Source organism: Phocoena phocoena, chromosome 9 (assembly GCF_963924675.1).
Source record: "Phocoena phocoena chromosome 9, mPhoPho1.1, whole genome shotgun sequence".
Classification (NCBI taxonomy): domain Eukaryota; kingdom Metazoa; phylum Chordata; class Mammalia; order Artiodactyla; family Phocoenidae; genus Phocoena; species Phocoena phocoena.
The window spans coordinates 9,135,562-9,155,953 of NC_089227.1; the positions used below are offsets into that span (position 1 = coordinate 9,135,562).

The window sequence follows — 20,392 nt, forward strand, 5'->3', positions numbered from 1 at the left end:
CGGGTTCTCTTCGTGAATGGAGCCCTGGCACTGAGTGCCACCCGGCGTCCATCTGTGCCCGAATCTCTCGTGAAGAAACGGGGGCCCTGAGTGTTGAAGGAACCAACCGAGGGTGCGAGGCACAGATCCAGGGAGGGGATGCGGGGCTTCGGTGGCCCTGTCAGGCACCTGCAGACTTCTCACATGGAACACACGCTGCTTCCTAGAACTGTGCAGAACTTCTGAACTGGCTCAGAAGTGATACCTAGATGCTTACTACGTATTCTTACAATGTATTTTCCATCTTATGCCTGAAACAACTTTTGAAGTTGGAAACCTCAAATGTAGCTCTTCAACACACACACACACACACACACACACACACACACACACACACACACAAACAAACTCTGGCCCACTTAGCGCTTTCCTAGAGGAGGGACCAGGGGCCAGGCTGGCCTTGGGTATTGTTAGATTAAAGCCTGACTTAGCATCTCACTTGGGGTGACCAGGCTCCGAGTAACTGCATCTCCTAAACAAATTCTCAGAGGCTAACTTCTCCGTCAGACTGTCTGTTTATTCATTTATACTATGAAATGCGCGTGCTGAAGGAACCAGCACGACTGCTCATGGGACAGTGGCCTCTACTTGCGGACCAAAGTGAACAATAAGGTGACATACACCGAGCCACTCCACGTGCACCAGGCTCAGCCCAGCGCGTTCTAGAGAAAGCGTGCGGCAGTGAAGGAAGGAAACCCACGCCAGGCACCTCGAATGCCTCAGTACGGTGTTCACGCACCCTTACCTACTCCTTTAGTTAATAACACAAAACCGCCCCAGAACAAAGGCTTCAAGTGCAATGCCCTGGGGTCCTTCAGTTCGGCATTCAGCAAACGTCTAATGGGCACTTGGCATGTGCCCGGCACTGGGGCTGCACCTCAAGGGACCCCCTTCCCTGCCCCAGGGCCCCTTCTGCTGAGGGAGAGAGAGGGGGACTGCTCAGCGGGGATCAGGCTCCGCAGGGCTGCGGGACAACACCAGGGAGAGACACCCAGGCCAGCGCGTGGGCCGGGCAGAGCCACTGTCCAACTGTCCAGCTGGGCAAGGCAGCGGCTACTCCCCAGATTCACCCCCGCCCAAGTACACGAAGCACCCCGACAAATCCTCTCCTATAAGCACCACTGTTTAAAACTGTATCTCAACGTTGCCTATCTTAACTCCAACTCCCTGTAACGCAAGTCAACAGATTCACTATCTTTTTAAAAAGAAAGTGAAGCACTTAAGCGCCTACCAACAGAAAAAGAGCCTTTCTTAGGTGCCGCAGAGGCCCAAATAAGGAGTACGACACAGCCCGCGCCCCAGGACCTCCTACAGACCTCGAGTTCCCCATCTCAGGACTAGGCGTGAACCTGACCTCCCCCACTGCAGCGGTTTGCTCCGGTGACACACACTGCGCCTGACCGTCCACGCGGCGGCCGAGGCCACTCCTGCCGGGCACGCAGCGGCCACTCCTGCCGGGCACTCCTCCTCCCTCAGGCGTCACGGGTGAAATTCCAGGCGCGAGTCTGCACCGTGAACGTGCCCTTTCTTGACCTCTTCCCTAAATCATTTTCCAACTCAGATCTTGGGACCTAACTGACTACAAATCTACATGAACGTCACTCTTCCTCAGCAGACCTGACATCCACGGTCTCCTACTCCTTAAGTGAAGATGGACGAACCCAACAACCTACAAACAGCTCACCTTGCTCACATCGCTGGCCACGGGGGCTGCCAGTTCTCAGACCCGGAAGCCAGCAGGAACCCTCCACCCCACCTTCCCAAAATAAAGGTCACAAGACCCAAACAATCATTCTAGATGGCTCTTTCCACGCTGGGTTTGCACCTACCTCGTTCTCCATGGAACACCCCGCTGGAAAGTCTGTGTGAGGAGGAATTTCTCTGGAGGAATTCTGGTTCCTCCCCCTCTGCCGATAGTTACCGTGCATTCTCCTCTGTTCACTTCTGAGCTTGTTGAAAAATATGGTCAGATGTTAGCCCTCCCTCTGAAAAAAACACGTGAATGAACAGGAAGACCAGAAACCACAGCTTCCTTCTGCAAACCCCACTGAAGCTGTTTACAGTTTTTTAAAAAAGTGTGAGGCAGGCAACACCCTAAAACTGCTGGCAAAATCCAAACAGGCTGCATGCACGAAAAGACATAAAGTAAACCCACACATCTTCATACTAAACCAGCACGTCTTCTACCTAAACCTCCACGTCTCCTTACTGAACCAGCCTATCTTCTAATTAAGCTTGCACATCTCCTTACTGAACCAGCACATCTTCTAACTAAACCAGCACACCTCTTTACTGAACCAGCACATCTTCTAATTAAACCAACACGTCTTCTTACTAAACCAGCCCATCTCCTTACCGAGTCAGCAGATCTTCTTAGCAAACCAGCCCATCTTCTTATTGAACCAGCCCATCTTCTAATTAAATCAACACATCTTCTTACTAAACCAGCCCATCTTCTTACTAAGCCAGCCCACATTCTTACTAAGCCAGCCCATCTTCTTACTAAACCAGCCCACCTTCTTACCAAATCAGCAGATCTTCTTACTAAACCAGCCCATCCTCTTACTAAACCAGTGAATCTTCCTTACTACCTCTAGCACGCAGAGCCCACAGGTGGCCTCCCCACATTTCTAGCCAATACCGTGTAGTCAGTTGAAGGACATTATTTTGCAAGTCCGACCATTCTGCAAATCCAAACGACAAAGTTAGAAAGAGTAAGCAAGGAAGCTGAGAGCACTGCTGGGGCTCCCCCTCCTGACGTGCGTTGTCACCTATGTGGTGGGACCCGCTGACCTGGCTGTCTCCGGCCGGCTGTTGCCTGCTTCAGGGCACTGTAGTCCAGGGGGCCTGTGCAGAGCACACCTTCTCCATGACCGTCAGCCTACAAAAGCCTCTACCTGCCTCCAGGACTCTTGCGTTTGAGATGCAACTTTGAAACTAAAGAGTATGTCCTTGAGCAAGCTCACTTTAACTCCTTCAGGGTCAAATCTGATCCTGAAAAGGAGAAGTTGGGTTTGTTGATGCTGAAGACCCTTACACTCTCTAGATGTTCCAGAATGGCTGCAAATAGGAGAGGCTACTTAATTAACTGTTCTGGTTAATTAGAGTGATGATTTAGAGTGACCATATTCACAGCTCAAAACATAACAAATATAATACAATTTTACTGACATTAGATTTATTAATATTAGATTTGATTTGATCAAAGTGCTAATTTTCAACAGTTTTCTGCCCATAAAAATGGTTATTTCATATGGTTCGATTTAAACTGTAACAAAGTTTAGTATTTCCTGATTCTGAAAAGACTGGTTCAGAACAATAATTTCATGCCTCAGTTACCACTACACATGCCGCAGATGTAGAAAGCACAGTAAACCGGGTAAGGAGTACTGCACTAGATTTGTTTGAATAAACATGTGGTATTGACTGGACTATCCCTTTATCTCTTTAGACACACAGGGCACCATGGGTACTGTCTGGACTCCGCTTTCTCCTTCTTTCTAAAAGCTGCCTCTGCAGAGCAGAATCAGGTAGCCCTGAGGGAAAGGGAACCAGGAGTGAGATTCAGAGACCTCAGGAGGTGGAGCAGCCCCCAGGACGTAACCTGGTGACTGTGGGGCCTGAGTCCACTGCCTGCTCCCCACTAGGTCCCCCTGCATGCGACACGCAGCCCACCCTTCCAAAGTCCCAGAGCTGCCCCTCCTGGGGAAACACAGGAAACTAAAGGAAGCCCACCAGCTGCACATACAAGCCAACCTGTCCTGCTTTCACAGATACAATGATCACCAGGGTCAGCATGGAAGAGAAAGGGCAGGGAGCACAGGGGGCAAAGGAGAGACTGGATGGGGGCTTAAATTCTGGAGGGTTTAGAGGCATTTGAGGAGAACAGCATCCATAAACACAGCCAAGAGAGAGAGACAGAGACAGACAGAGCAAACAAGAAAGGTATCTTAGAAATTACATACATGATCGCTGAATAATAAAATGGGTGTAACTGAAAGCCCAATTAGTGACCCGGAATACGGTGGCACTGTTACAAATGAACGTTCCAATCATCTTGATGATCGACAGCACTAACTCTGAACCCCAATTAAGCAAAACGTTAGCCCCCCCAAAAGAATTCCATTCCTATTAGGATTGAGTCCCAAAAAAATTGTACTCAGTGATTATCACACTTTGAATTTCACCAATGAAAATGTGGAAATTTGTTTTCTCTCTTCTGATGTGATACCTACTTAAAACCCTCAATGTTACCTCTTGGCCCATAAAGCCTAAAACATTTATTATCTGGTCCTTTACATGAAAAGCTTGCCAACTCTATCCTAGAACATAAAGCGAAAGATGAAAAATAAGAAAACATCGGGACTTCCCTGGTGGTGCAGTGGTTAAGAATCCGCCTGCCAATGCAGGGGACACGGGTTCGAGCCCTGGTCCGGGAAGATCCCACATGCCATGCAGCAACTAAGCCCGTGCGCCACGACTATTGAGCCTGCGCTCTAGAGCCCGCGAGCCACAACTACTGAGCTCACGTGCCACAGCTACTGAAGCCCACCGCCTAGAGCCCATGCTCTGCAACAAGAGAAGGCACCGCAAAGAGAAGCCCGTGCACCGCGACGAAAAGTAGCCCCCACTCGCCACAACTAGAGAAAGCCCGCGTGCAGCAACAAAGACCCCATGCAGCCAAAAATAAATAAATAAATAAATTTATAAAAAAAAATAATAGAAATTTTAAAACTGCCACAGTAGCATTATTTTGCTTTAAAACTTGACAGGAATTTTTTTAAATCTTCAACTATCCAACTGGTGTTCAAATTTTTCACCAATAGACTCACATTTTTTTTTTAATAGTTTGTTCAAATCAAGATGTGAATCAGGTCCATCGATAGACTGCCCTGAGCCGACACAATTCTTAAGTCTCTTGATGCATTTGTTAAATAGCCAGGGCAGGTCGTCCTGTAGAATATCCCACTTTCTGGCTCCTGCAGGCTGTATCTCTGTCAGAACTTTGAAGATGCTTCTCAGCCCCTGTATTTCTTGTAGACCGGTGGTCAGATCGTGAGGCTTTATTTAACTCAAGTGCGATGTTTCTTCAAGAATGCTTCCATCAGGGGGCACATAATATTGGGCAGTGACCGGCCACTGATGGCTATGGCCTGGCCCCTTTGTCTCATAGTTGGATATTTTTCAACAGTCTGGTTCCACAATTCCTTTATCATTTATTAGTGGAAACATTTACATAAAGAGACCTTTTCCCTCCTCGACTACTTGGTCACGCTGAGGTACAGATCCTTCAGAAAAGTCAAGTTAAATGCATCATCCTTTCTCTTCAGCAATGCTGCTTCCTTGGAATCGCTGGAGCTAAACAATCCATTAGTCATCATCTTATGGACGATCCAGTTGTCCCACCCCGGCCAGCGGCGGCCTCTTCAAAGTGGACCCTGGCAGCTGCCGAGGGCTCCTCAGACCTAGAATTGGCCACGGCTGCTTCTAGAGGAAAGTGCTGTTTCAGGCCCACTGCCACTCACCGAGGGGGTTCACTGCGCCTGGGACCTGGCACCAGAGAGACTGAGGAAATAAGCACCTTGTGTTTAAGAGAAAAACCTCATGAATTCACAGTATTTCCAACCCAAAGTAGGATTACAGGGTTATTGATCACATTCTTTGGTATTATCTGCACCCACCCACTCCTCCTATGGTGAAAGCCAGTGTGTAATGTTAATGTAACTATAGTTCCACTTTATCCTAAAACATATGGAACAGTGGCAATAATACCAGTATTATTACTAATAAAATGATTACTGAAAACAATTTGCTTAAAGTTTTTTCGTTGCTTTTCTTGTCCTTGGTGTATGTCCCACTGTCGGCCTGCTGTCGAATTTCTATGATTTAATTACTTGAAATAACTCTTTTCTGTGGCGTTATGTCTTTTGTTTGTTCTTGCCATTTTTACTAATACTTTGCTTTTGATTTTTTTAAGTAATTTTTTTTTTAATGTTTGGATTCAGTTGTAATCCTTTCAGTCGTTACATGGTCCAAACTCACAAGGCCCATGCTGAGAGGTCAGCCCCTCCCCTCTAGAGAATCATCGAAGATAGGGCTCTACGCCGCACCCTCCCACCCCGGCCGCTGTGAGGCTGCAGCACGGTTTAGCGAGCCTGCACCCCAGGGATGGACTGAGGCCAAAATGAACAGCCTGGTGCGCGAACTGCCTCGTGTTTTTGCCCATGTTTCCTTGGGGGAGGTTTCCGAAGTGGGATGCTGGGTCAGTCACCAGAGTTCAGCCAGACAGAGCCCCTTATGCCCTGTCAGGAGCTATGCTGGCCGGTTCCTCATGCCTGACCAAGTAGGGATGTCTGCTGGCCTGAAAGGTGAGAAAAAGTCGCTCAGTGTGCTCTTAATTTGCATTTCTCTTATTATGCAAGAGTCTGAGTTGCCTTTTCACACATTTAAAAGCCATTTGAGTTTCTTTTTCAGTGAACTGTCTGCTCCCATCTCTCGACTTGTTTTTTCCTCTCAGGTCCTCAGCCTTTGTTTTCTCTATTTTTAGAAGCACCTTATATACGGGATATTTGCTTTTTGTTTTATAAGTTGTAAATATTTTTTCTCGATTTGTTGTCTTTTTACTTTGCTTATGTTTATGTTATCAGATCTGGTCTTTCCCCTCCTTGCTCTGAATTTTGAATAATAGTTAAGAAAGTTTCCTCGGGAATTCCCTGGCGGTCCAGTGGTTAAAACTCCACGCTTTCACTGCTGAGGGCCCAGGTTTGATGCCCAGTCAGGAAACTAAGATCCCAAAAGCCACGCGGTACGGCCAAAAAAGTTTCCTCATCTCCCAGATCACTGAAGAATTCACCCATGTTTTTGCCTAGTACCTCTATGGCTTAATTATTTTTGCTTTCATTTAAATCTCTGAACCACCTGTTCACCCTTGTGTACACTAGGAAGGATGGATCTGATTTCATCCTTTTCCACACGCTTGTCCAGCTACCCCAATATCGCCCATTGCTCAGCTGTGCCCACTGCTGTGAAACACCGTTTTACTGGGCACTCAGGTTTCCCCATGGAGGGGGGCCTGTTTCTGTATTTTCTCCTCTGTTCCTGCAGCTTATCCCAGGACAACCCCACAGCTCCAATCGGGGGCGAGACGGCACAACCCCATCTGGGGTTGTTCCCTCATTTTTCTTCTTCAGAGATTGTTCTTGCTTGGGCGTAACAAAAAAGGAGCTTTAAGTCAAGTGGTCTCGTTTCATTAACAAGCCCCATGGTATTGTCATTGGGATCATGTTAAAAATTAATTCAGGGAGAGCGGACACAGTCACGATGCCACTATCCCACCCGAACACAGGTGTCTTCCACTTCTTCAAGTCCATGTTTGTGTGTTTCAGGAGATTTTCTTATAGAGATTTTGGATGTTTCTGTTCATTTTAACCCTAAAGTATGTACTTGTAATCGTAAACAGATCTTCTATTATACGCTGGCGTTCCAACAGGACGAAGGGAAAAGCCAAGCTGGCTGGAGGGGCTGTAGAGCAACAGGGCGGGAGGAGACAGCAACGGATACAAGAGCCCAGCCTGGGGTGCGGGAACTGGGGGGCTGGGGTACGTGGGGAGGAGGGCGAGGACCCTCAGGCCCCATATATTCCTGTGCTGTTGACTTGAACACTGACTGTGGTTTCTGCATTTGAGCTGCACTAGCTGTTTTCATCGGCCCGTGTAACTGGGAGAGAAGCTACGAGGCACTGATGGGAGGGCCTGGAGGCTGGTGTAGGTGACCCTGCATGGCAAGCCTTGACAAATGCATGGCAAGAGTTGCTGGCACCCCTAAAGGGGCCAAGACGCACTACTGAACCCATGTCTGGGCCTGAGGTTCCACCCAGTCAGCGTAATAGAAGCCACTGGTGCATGGAGCCCTCAAACAGCAGGGCCGCTGTCCCCATGCCACCTGGCATGGCAACCGGGCCTGAATGTGTTGCTGCCACTGATGGCTCCCAATGTGCCACCTCAGACACCACCAGTGCCTTCTGAAAGAACGCTGTGCCCTCTGGGAAGAAAACAAGTCAGTCTGCCTACACCTGGCAAAGTGAACAGCAGACCTTTATTGCCTGAACTCTCCATCGGCTGCCCAGCCGGCACGTGCCGAGTGATGGTGGGACTTCATTCTTGTGGGAGTCGTAGCAGACTGATGGCTCCCAGAGAGAACCACCTGCGAGGGTTACGTGCCACCCGCCCACCTCTGTCTAAAGGGGCAGGTCATGAGGAAAGCAAAGTCCAAGGCCTGGCTTCCCCGGGTCACCTGTGGGCCATTTGGACAGCATCATGGACAGCATGTCACACTCTGACCCCACAGCCACTAACAGAGAGGATGCCAATCCCTGATGGCCCCTTGGGATACAGAAGGCGCTTCTCCCGTAAGGACAGGAGCACCCGAGGTGGGAATGGGATGAGGGGGAGGAACGCTCACCGAAGGCAAAACGATGACAGCTCGAGCACAATTCGAACAAGTTCTCTCCCAACTGCATTCTCATAAGGTGAGACCCGCCCCAGAAACGCCCAACAGAAAGAACAGCTCCACTTAAAGGTAAAACCCATGCACTTCCATAAACAGGAGGCTGCACGTGGTCTGGCCCCAGAGGAAGCAAGGTCCACTACCTTACCCACACTGCTGACGCAGGTAGAGCCTCGCCCACCAGACCGGTCCCAGGTCACGGATGGTAAAGCTTGCCTCACTTCTGAGGTGCATGACCCACGGAAGGCTGCAGCTGCCTGCATGACTGATCATGAGTGTCCCACAGTCCAACACACTGGACACACTGACCAAGGGCCAAACATCCAGGTTCCCTGCTGCAGGACAGATGTGACAACCTATCCATGCGTCGAATCTTCATGGAGCCCATGTAAGCGCCCACAAAGGAAGCGCTGCCATGGGCAAAGTCAACAAGCATCTCTACTAGAGCCTGACCCCCTGGTGATGGGCGACCAGAAGAGACTAGTGCAGCCAAGAGGACGGCCATTGGAAACCTATCCGCATCCCTGGTGAGCACGTCATCAGGAATGTGATGGAAGCAACACAGGAGATGCGTACACGGACGCCGAGCACCTGCTGAGCGTAAGGGATGGGCAGTGCACATGCAACTCCACCTCCATAGAGGCCACCACCTCAGCGCTAATTCTGCTAAGGAATTAGGGGGAATTCCTGGGCCAGTTTTGCAATTTTTCTTAAGTTTGAAATTATTTCAAAATAAAAAGATTCTTAAAAACACACATCAGGGCTTCTCTGGCGGCGCAGTGGTTGAGAGTCCACCTGCCGATGCAGCGGACACGGGTTTGTGCCCCGGTCCGGGAAGATCCCACATGCCGCGGAGCGGCTGGGCCCGTGAGTCATGGCTGCTGAGCCTGCGCGTCCGGAGCCTGTGCTCCGCAACAGGAGAGGCCACAACAGTGAGAAGCCCGCGTACCGCAAAACAAAAACAAAAACAAAAAAACCACACATCAAAATAATAAACATTTTACAAGGGTACACAAACAAAAGGACCTGCATCAAACAGGTAAGGATGGTTGCCAATGAAGGAGGGGCACGAAAGAGGAGTGAGGACTGGGGAATCAAAGAAAATGGATAAGTGAATAAATAAAACCAACAGAAAGCACCAGGACTTCCCTGGTGGCGCAGTGGTTAAGAATCCACCTGCCAATGCAGGGGACACGGGTTCGAGCCCTGGTCCGGGAAGATCCCACATGCCACAGAGCAACTAAGCCTGTGCGCCACAACTACTGAGCCCACATGCCACAACTACTGAAGCCTGCATGCCTAGAGCCCATGCTCCGCGACAAGAGAAGCCATGATAATGAGAAGCCTGCACACTGCAACGAAGAGTAGCCCCCACTCGCCACAACTAGAGAAAGCCCCGCAGCAACAAAGACCCAATGCAGCCAAAAATTAATTAATTAATCTTTTTAAAAAACCAACTTTTAAGTGCACTTTGGAAAATAAAATCCAAAATTATTAGCAAATGCAATTTTCATCTACTAGCTTGGCAAATATTCAACAGCTTGGAAATATGCCATGTGGGCAAAGATATTAAAAAACAAGCACCCGTGGGAGGGAGGGAGACGCAAGAGGGAAGACATATGGGAACATATGTATATGTATAGCTGATTCACTTTGTTATAAAGCAGAAACTAACACACCATTGTAAAGCAACTATACCCCAATAAAGATGTTTTAAAAAAAAAAAAAAAAAAAAACAAGCACCCTCATCATAAATTGCTGTTAAGAATAAAAACTAGGAACTTCCCTAGTGGTCCAGTGTCTAAGACTCCTCCACACTCCCAATGCAGGGGGCCTGGGTTCGATCCCTGGTCAAGGAACTAGATCCCACATGCCACAACTAAAGATCCTGCATGCCACAACTAAGACCCCGAGTAGCCAAATAAACAAACAAATATATTTTTTTTAAAAATGAAGAAGAAAAACTGGAACAATCACTATGGGGAACAATGTGCCAATATCTATAAAATTACAAATGTACATATGCTTTCCTGATAATTGCATTTTCAGGAATTAATCCTATAAATACATTTACACACATGGGAAAGGTTGGTAGAAAGCTAATATGTGCATTTTTTTGTTAGAGCAAAATGACAACCTAAAAGTTCATAAACAGGCTACTGTTTAAATGAATTATATTAATCCACAGGAGAAAATGCCATTCAGCTCTAAAAAAGAATAAAGAATCTACATACCCATAATGAAAGAGCTCCAGAAAATATTGTCAAGAAAAAATAACACCAAAGAGGTTCCTATTTGCAAAAGAGAGGAGTAGATTGTATCAGAATAACTTTCTCACGAATCAGGGTTATGAACTCTAGGATCTAGAAGTAATAACACCCCAGTAGCAATAAGCACATCTACTGACCAGATCTTGGTTTCTAAATATCATTTCCACTGAGAGCAACCAGTGCTCCTTGGACAAATGTCAAGCTCAGGGCTGGACAAGAAAGTATCAGATGAACCTGGAGCATCTTGTGGCAAACGTAAGCAAGAACTCAGAGAGTACCGGGGGGCTTCCCTGGTGGCACAGCGGTTAAGAATCTGCCTGCCAGTGCAGGGGACATGGGTTCGAGACCTGGTCTGGGAAGATCCCACATGCCGCGGAGCAACTAAGCCCGTGCACCACAACTACTGAGCCTATACTCTAGAGCCCGCGAGCCACAACTACTGAGCCCACGTGCCACAACTACTGAGCCTGTGCTCTAGAGCCCGCAAGCCACAACTACTGAGCCCATGTGCCACAACTACTGAGCCCACGTGCCACAACTACTGAGCCCACATGCCACAACTACTGAGCCTGTGCTCTAAAGCCCGCAAGCCACAACTACTGAGCCCACGTGCCAGAACTACTGAGCCTGCGCTCTAGAACCCGCGAGCCACAACTACTGAGCCCACGTGCCAGAACTACTGAGCCTGCGCTCTAGAGTCCGTGAGCCACAACAACTGAAGCCCGCAAGCCTAGAGCCCATGCTCCGCAACAAGAGAAGCCCACGCACCGGAACGAAGAGCAGCCCCCACTCAACACAACTAGAGAAAGCCCGTGTGCAGCAACAAAGACCCAACGCAGCCAAAAATAAATTTAAAAAATAAATAAATTTATCAAAAAAAAAATACATGAAGCCAAAATGAACTGAACTACAGGGAGAAACAGGCAAACCTAAAACAATAACTGGAGACTTTAACACCCCCCTTCTCAATAACTGACAGAATTAGCATACAAAAATTCAGTAGGAAACAGTTTGGCAGTGTTTTACAAAGTTAAATATATAGTTCCTATATAACTGGGCAATTCCATTAGTAGTTATTGTCCACAAGAAATGATAACATATGTCCACACAATGGGTCATTCACAGATGTTCACAGCAGCTTTTCATTACAATACAAAACTAAAAAGAACCCTAATGTCCGACAAAAGGTGACGGATAAACAAACTGTGGTATGTACATACCACAGACTACTACTCAGCAATAACACACACACGACATTATGGATGAATCTCAAAAACATTATGCTGAGTAGAGGTTCTTGCACGCAAGTATATTGTATGAATCCATTTGTATCAAGTTCTAGAGCAGATAAAACTAATTCAGACAATACTAATGTATATTGGAAATTAATCCAAACAGCAATAATCTATAGTGGAAATACAGAACAATGGTTGCCTGGGAAAGGGACTTCCTAAGAGGTAGGAAGGGAACTTTCTGATTGAGGATTATGGTCTATTTCTTGGCAGGGGTTTGGGTTACACAGGTGCATGCTTTTGCCAAAATTTAGCTAATGTACATTTAAGATGTGTCCGTTTCACCATAAATTTTACAGAGAAAGAAAACTGTAAACAAATGCTGAACTCTAGTTAATGATACGCATGCTGAAGTGTTTAGATCAAAGTGAACTGATGTCTGCAATTTACTTTGAAATGCATCAGAAAAATAAAATGGGTCGATGGACAGGTAGAAGGATGAAGAGATGGGTAGACATGAGATAAAACAAACATACCAAATGTTAATGGCAGAATCTAGGCAGTGGGTATATGGGTATTTGCCATAAAATTCTTCCAACTTTGGTGGATTCAAAACTTTTCATAATAAAATGCTTGGGGCGTGCGGGGTGGAGGAAGCGCACTGTGGCTGTCGACTCCTCTTCCGAGAAGCAGCGCTCAAGATGCACACGTTTTATGTGGAGGCTTAGAACACAGCCTAAAATAGGTCTGACATTGGATGTACCTGCCTTCATCTACTATGCATATTTCAGAACATAAAATGTAAGAGCTATTTAGAGCAACACCTCTACCAGCAGTAGTAAAACACTTAGACACGGTCAGACCCAAAACGTTTCCTGACATTGACAAGCAGGATAACATACCTGACACGTAGGTCTGTCCAAGGCCTTAAACTAATAAAACTGTATCCCCACCATGTAAATGGCAAGGGGAAAATGGAATATTCTAAACCACACCTGACTGTAGAGTTAATGGTAACGACACACAGGAAGCATATTAGAGATCTGGGGAAAAAACTGCATGTCATTTCAAACTATAGAATGAATAATAAAGATTCAAATAAATAAAAGTTTCTTCTTCTCAGAGTCACAAGTAACAACACAGGTGAGCCAGCATCTCCCACACCAGGTAACACAACAGGGTCAGAATGACCATTTTTCTCACTTTCCGAATTCAACTATTCTTTCCGCCTCCTGGGTTACAAGATACACACTGCAGTTTGCCATCCTAAGCCTTGAACAAAAGCCCAATTTCCAACTTCCTACTGCACCCATTAAAGATGATTCCTTTTCACGGCACTGAACACATCTAATGCCTGTGATCAAATGCCCTAATTCTTAACGCAATCCAGCAGAAAACTGCTACCGTTCAGGCACACTTCGGAGGAAAACCTGTAACATTTTTGGCACCAGCACACAGCTAAGAAGAAATGTCCTTTTTATTTCTACTAAATCGACAAATCCAAATCAAAACTCTGTCGCAATTGCATAACCATTAACACTGCGTGTCACATTTGAAGAACGGCCACTGGCCTTGGACTGAGGGATAAGAGCGAGCGAACGGAGCAGTGAAAGTGCCCACAAAGAACACGGGGCAGGACAATGGCACGGAGGCTGGGCAAATGTGGCTCAGCCCAATCCCCTGCTACAGACCCTAGGTCACATGACCACAGTGAGTGTGCCGTTTGCGGCCCACACAGAGCACATGCAAGTGGTCCCGCCACTCTGAGTAGCTCGTCCACGTCTAAGGCGACAGTGGAGACCAGGTCCTCAGAACCTCCAGGCTAGGATGAGACCAGGTCCCACCGAACCAGTCCTAGCAGAGGACTGACTGCACTAGACTCTTGTCACATCAGCGTGATGTCTAGGGTATGCTTCAAAATAACCCACTTAGTCTGCCTGAACAAAGCACCACAGACCTGGCAGCTTCAAGAACAGTTATTTATTGTCTCGCAGTCCCGGAGGCTGGGTGTCCGAGACCAAGGGTTCAGCAGGGCTGGTTTCTCCCGAGGCCGCTTCCTCAGTTTGGAAACAGCCATCTTCTCCCTGATCTCCACAACATCCCTATACTGGATGCACATCCCCGGTGTCTCTTTGTCCAAATTTCCTCTTCTTATAAGGACATCAGTCATATGGGATTAGGGCCCACCCTAGTGACCTCACTTACCCTTTTTCTAAAAATATTTACTTATTTATTTATTTATTTATTTTTGGCTGTGTTGGGTCTTCGTTGCTGCACGCAGGCTTTCTCTAGTTGCAGCGAGTGGGGGTCTACTCTTTGTTGCAGTGCACAGGCTTCTCAGTGCAGTGGCTTCTCCTGTTGCGGAGCACGGGCTCTAGGCGCACGCGCTTCAGTAGTTGTGACACGCGGGCTCAGCAGCTGTGGCATGCGGGCTCAGTAGTTGTGGCTCGCAGGCTCAGTAGTTGTGGCACACGGGCTTAGTTGCCCCACGGCATGTGGGATCTTCCCAGGCCAGGGCTCGAACCTGTGTCCCTTGCACTGGCAGGCGGATTCTTAACCACTGCGCCACCAGGGAAGCCCAACCTCATTTATCCTTAATCACCTCTTTAAACGCCCTATCTCCAAATGCAGACGCATTCTGAGGGGCTGGGGGGGTCAGGGCTTCAACATATGAGTTGGGGGCGCAGGGCATAGTTTAGCCCATAACACCTGGGGAGCAGGAGTGGATGAGGAAAAAGTGTACCTGAAACAACCTGCTCATGCATTGATGATATTTGACATTGTGGCATTTGAATCTGCATTAGAAGATTTTCTCTACACTTGTACTTGATGCCTTCATAACAAAAAGGTTTCCTCATTCACTCTTATCAAATCACACTTCCTAATATCCATCCTCATCTGTCCTCTGAGCTCCCCTTCAAGCTCTGTGGCCACAGACCTCATCTGTCTCCCCAGCATCTGCACCTGGCACACAGTGACAATGAACAACTCTTAAAGCAATGAATGAAAACCTCCAATGGCTTCAGCTGCACCCGGGACCAAAACCAGCCCTACACACAAACACGCTGGGCTCCAAGCCCTCCCAGCACTTCAGGGCCTCAGTCCCCTCCTTGCCTGCTTCTGTACATCACATGCATGGTCTCCCGGGTGGAATTAGCTGATGCCTGCCTGTCTCTCCTGATATGAGGGCACTGGCCCTCTCTCATTCTCTAACATGGTGTGAGCAGCTTACTCTCCAAATAAAATGAGATGGCCTCAGCCCTTCTCACTGTACTGAGCATGTAACAGGCACCCAAATAAATAAATAGGATGATTTCACACCAATCAGCTAAATCTACAGTACTTAACTGCATCACACCACAGAGTGGTGATGAGGATGGAGCAGGTGGGTTATTATTGCTGACAGAAATGAAGAAATAAAAGACTAACAGTAACTGCAGTGACCAAACCTACTGGGTACAGAAGGCACTTGTCCTTGACCTCACAGGGCAGAACACTGACAGCCCTTCCCATTCCAGAGCAGCCCCCTATTGCAGTACTGTTGGTCATAAAAATGTCTTCCTCTCAAACGATGCCCAGAGCAGAAATAGAAAAGTACTAGAAGATTCTGATGTGCTTTCTGAACCTAAATTATCACGATCAGTGGGTTATCAATCTGACTGAAGAAGACCAGGGAATTTACAGTTCCTAATGCAGAAAATTAATAAATACATGATACTATGTAAACGGTAATTCTCCAAACCAGAAGAGGAATGAGCCTCATGTTTGCCAGTTATTCTGGACTCATCTACTGACGGCCTGACATCTGGTCTCCACCAGATACCTCCTGCAGTGGTCTTCCGGCCTCCTCACCCCAGGGTGCAACACTGCCATCGAAGAATCACTGTGACAACCATCCGAGAGGAAAGAAAACAAGGTAGAGAGGCCCAAATTCACTTTGTTAACCCATATTATGGCTGTGACACCTACAGAATCAATACAGTTATAAAAGCAATTTAGTAGGTCATGACCAGCAGTTTAAAAAAAAAACCAAAAAAAAAGAACAGAATAAAAAAAATCAGAGTGCCCTGCTTGTAGTAATAATTATTTCTTTAAACTTTCATTTCAGCGATACAAATACTTACACATATGCACACATACCTGTAGAGAAGGTATGGCTGCCTGAGGGCTGGTGTAGCTCAAACTCCCACTTCCTCACAGACACTAGCTAAGGGATGATTTGGCAAGTACGTGGGCTGATAACTGGGGACCCATAACCTAGAGGAATATTTTTCTCCCCACTTTTCTTATGGAAACTTCAAAAATTCACAAAAGTAAGCAGAATAACGAATAATGAATAACCACTGCCAAAGCATTCAGCTGTCTCCCCTCTTTTTTTTCTAGTCTGAGTAAAGCAAATCTCCGAAATCATATTGTTTCACCTATAAATACCCCAGTGTATATGTCTATCAGATCAGAACTTGACAAAACATTACAAATATTACACCCAACAAAATTAATAATAATGCCTCATTATCATTTACACCAAGTCCTACATTTCTAGGGTACTTTATAACCTTTGGTTTTTTTCATTTAAAGAATACAAATAAAACAGACCAATGTAAAACTATTTAACTTTGTTCAGGCTGAAATCATGGCTACCTGTGGTGCGACCTATGCCCCGACAGCAGCAGAAGCAGCAGAAACCGGGACCTGAACAAGGTTGAGGGCCAAGGGTGACTTCCCACAACTGTGTCTTCCCAAAGGCTGTGATCCGCATCTGAGTCAAGTGTTTTTATAAAAATGCACATAATCCAACTCAAGTGTAAACCTAAGCTTCCTACAAAAAGGAATTACATCCTAACAAAAGAGTATCAAAATGCATGGAACTTGGGTCTGCTCTGTAAGGAGGAAGTCTCATTCTCCAAACCCCCAAGTAGGAATGGTGGCCTCAAAGGTACCAGTCACTCTGGGGACGTTCAGGCAGGAGAGTGACCTCCATGGTCATTCCTACTCCCCAGGTCCCACGCCTCTGGCAGCTAGTGGACTTCTCTGTCCACACGTCCATACCCCAGACCTCCCCATCTTCTCATCAGCTCCTCCCACACCCCATCACCCAGCACCTTCCACGGGACATTACTGGCTCCAGTCACCATCATCGTGTGTGCCAAGGTAGCCTGAGTAAGGACAGGGCTGTACCTGTGCACTCTATATGAAATCCACTCTGGTCTACTGGTTCTCTGGCAGCTCGATGAGTCCTGTCCTGAGGAAACAGGCCACGTTAGAACAAGCCTGAATAACTGCTTGACAGAACACCAAGACAAGCATCTGAAGACCTGAAGAGCCTATCAATCCACATTTTTACAAGGCTTAAATCTGCACTTTTTGAGGAAGCTAACTTGGAAAGAGAATTTAAATGTCCAAATGGTACTTTCATAAAACTATGAAGTCATTACTCGCTGCTTCTGCTTGAATTTGTGTATAAGTTTTAAAATCGATAGCTCTAGTTAATTTACAATAATGAGAACAACTTAAGCATCAAATTGACTGAGTTGGAGGTGACCTCACATTGAATGGGGGAGCAGAGCAGGAAGGTTCTACTGGCATGTGATTGGCTGAGAGCAAGAGGTAAAGTGTGCTAAGTCGTGGCCTGGATAGAAATCTATGCCCCAGAGCTCTCTGCCTAGCCTGCCTGTAGGAAAATGAGATACGGCAGTGGCAGAGTACACAGAAAACACGAACCTCCTGGCTTAGGCAACTGTGTAATAACAGGTTATCTCCTCTAATAGAGACAATGAAATGTATTAATCTTCTCTATGCCTGAATCTTTCCATTGCCCCCACTATAAAATTCTTGAGATTTACTGGTTCTATTCCAAAAGCTCAGGAATGTCTTACCACTTCTCTGTCTCTCTCAATATGCGGAATGTTCAAATGTTTCTTCCAGAGCTGGTTGAAAGTTCTGGGGGAAATTCATTCTCATCCTTCCCCATCAGATGGGCTAGTACCCACATGAAGAGAATAACTCTCCTTAGCAGGCACCATTTGGACTGATTGTGGAAGATACCGCATGGCCAGGATTGGTCCTCTGCTAGGACTGAGCCAGCTTATCTACAGAATGCTGGCAGCCATGAGCACTGGTGACAGGCCTTCTCCTACAAGGGCCCTGGCCCACCTGCCTATCTGTGACAGGAAAGGATGCAACTGACTACATTTCTTGTGAAGGCATCTACCAGCTTTGGTAGAAACACTAAATAAACTCAGCTTTCCCCCTTTTTGGTGGGCAGCATCCCTCTGTGGTCTAATGCTTGCAGGCTGAATCACTTTCTTGGGCTGTTTTCCAGACTTAAACCATCTTTGTAGGTAACTGCAACTGATACTGCACTTAAATTACACATGTGTATTAATAACCTAACAAAACAATGAATAAAGAAAGTGAGAGGAGAAGCACTGCACAATTCCCCGAAGACCACCTGGCTACACTTCATTTCAAATACTTTTTTAAAATGGGACACCTTGTGATGAGTAATCGTCAACTGAAGGACACAGCTGGCTCTGAAGAGCAGAAGATCAGAGGATTTATCAAGGTCTGTTTTAAACTTGCACATAAAAGTGCACACACATTTATTAAAAAGAAAACAGGTAAGACACTTCGATTATAAAGCCTGTATTTGAAAAAGATACATTTCATCGAAATCCATTTTACATTTTAATGATAGCTTATCTCACATGGTTATTTGTCTCCTTAAAATGTTGAGTTTCTTTATCAATTACTCTAGCTTGTAATTAAAGCCACATTTTAAAAATTACAAAGACTAAGGAGCCTCTTGAACTGTGTCCTAAATCCAACTGCCAAATGTAACGTCACTGAAATCACTCAGCTGGTATTAAGTAGAGCAAAACTCAGCCCGCGCCGGCCGGACCGGACCGTGAACGGGCTGTACCATGAAGAAGTTTTTGCTTTTACTTGGTACCCCAATACTGAAGTCAACTAAGCAGCAAATGTTTCTACATTAACCTTACACCCCATTTTCTCAAGATGCTAACCCTGGAAAACTTTCTGGCCCATAACGGGGTCCAGCTCCTCTGCAGCCCCGGGTCACTGACCCGCGGGGAAGGCCATGTGCAGAGCCTGGGTTTGGGGGAGAGTCACTGACCGGAAGGGGCGGAAAGGCGTGGCTCCTTCCTCCCCCGCGCGCCCGGCCGGCAAAGGACCACCTAACCCCATTGTCCAGGGGCTCGCCTCCTACTCCATCGCGCGGAGACCGACTCCCGCGACCCTGTCCCGGGCCTGACCATGCGCCGTCCACCCGGGGTCCCCGGCCTGCCCGCCACGCTCACCTCCAACAGTGTGCGCCCCCGGGCCTCCCCACGCCGGACTTCCAACCTGGGGCCTCCCCACGCCGGACTCCCACCTCGGAACTCCCCTTGCCGGGCCTCCCTACGCCGGACTCCCGCCCGGGACCTCTCCAGGCTGGAGTCCCACCAGACTCCTGTCCCGGACCTCCCCACGCCTAGCCTCCCCACGCCGAACCTCCCAAATCAGAACTCCCCTCCACGGACCTCCCCAAGCCAGACTTTCCCACGCCCCGCACTGGCAGACCGACGGGCGGCCCCGAAGGACCCTCCCGTGTTCCCCTCGTCCCCCGAACCCCAGCCCCTCCGCCTTCCGCCTGCCTTGGTCTGGGGTCCAGCCCGCCCCCCACCCGGCCTTCGGGAGGACGCGCCCCGCAGGCTCACCTTCTTGCCCTTCTTGCCCTCTTCCTCCATGTCGCCGCGAGCGGCCCCCGCGGCCCGGCCCGCCCCGGGAGCCCCGCGCCGCCCGCTGCCGCTACATGCTCGCCCGGGCCCCGCGGCTGCTGCCGCTCCTGCGCCGCTTGCCTGGCCGCAGTCTCCGCCCGCGGCCGCCAGGGGCCGTCCGCGCCCTGCACCCCGCACCCCGCACCCCGCACTTCCGGGCCGAGGGCGCGGCCCCGCCCCCGCGAGCACGCCCCTCCCCGCGTGCGCACGCCCCTTCGGCCCACACGCCCCGCCCCCAACCCTTGCGAGCGGCCGAGAACGCGCCTGCCCTCCCCACCCCTTCAGGGCCGCGGGAGCGCGCCTATCGCGCCCCTATCCCGCCGCACTTCCTTCAGGGAGGGCCCGAGCGCGCCTGCCCCGCCTTCAGCCCACCCTCCCGGCCCCTCAGGGCCAAGGGAGCTGCTCCAGCTTTTCAATTCTGCCGCCATCTTTACGGCAGCCAACTTCCCAGCCTGCCTGGCGCTCAGGGAGAGGGAGCTCAGGCCAACAGGAAGCAGAGGACGGGGCCGGTGGGAGGGGTGGAACCTGTGGGGAAGGGGAGGAGGGGAAGAGGGTGGAGTGTGGGGCT

The 20,392-nt window shown here is 48.3% G+C and overlaps 1 protein-coding gene across 1 annotated transcript in view; it reads right to left on the minus strand.

The window, feature by feature from the left end:
* Positions 1-17,549, minus strand: part of CCM2 (CCM2 scaffold protein) — a 56,889-nt gene extending 39,340 nt beyond the window's left edge. The window contains exons 1-2 of the mRNA XM_065883807.1: positions 17,225-17,549; positions 1,869-2,024 (exon numbers count right to left, since the gene is read on the minus strand). Coding sequence (XP_065739879.1) covers positions 1,869-1,967 — 99 coding nt within the window. The 5' untranslated portion in view covers positions 1,968-2,024; positions 17,225-17,549. The remainder of the gene's footprint in view (positions 1-1,868; positions 2,025-17,224) is intronic.
* Between the last annotated feature and the right edge of the window lie 2,843 nt (positions 17,550-20,392).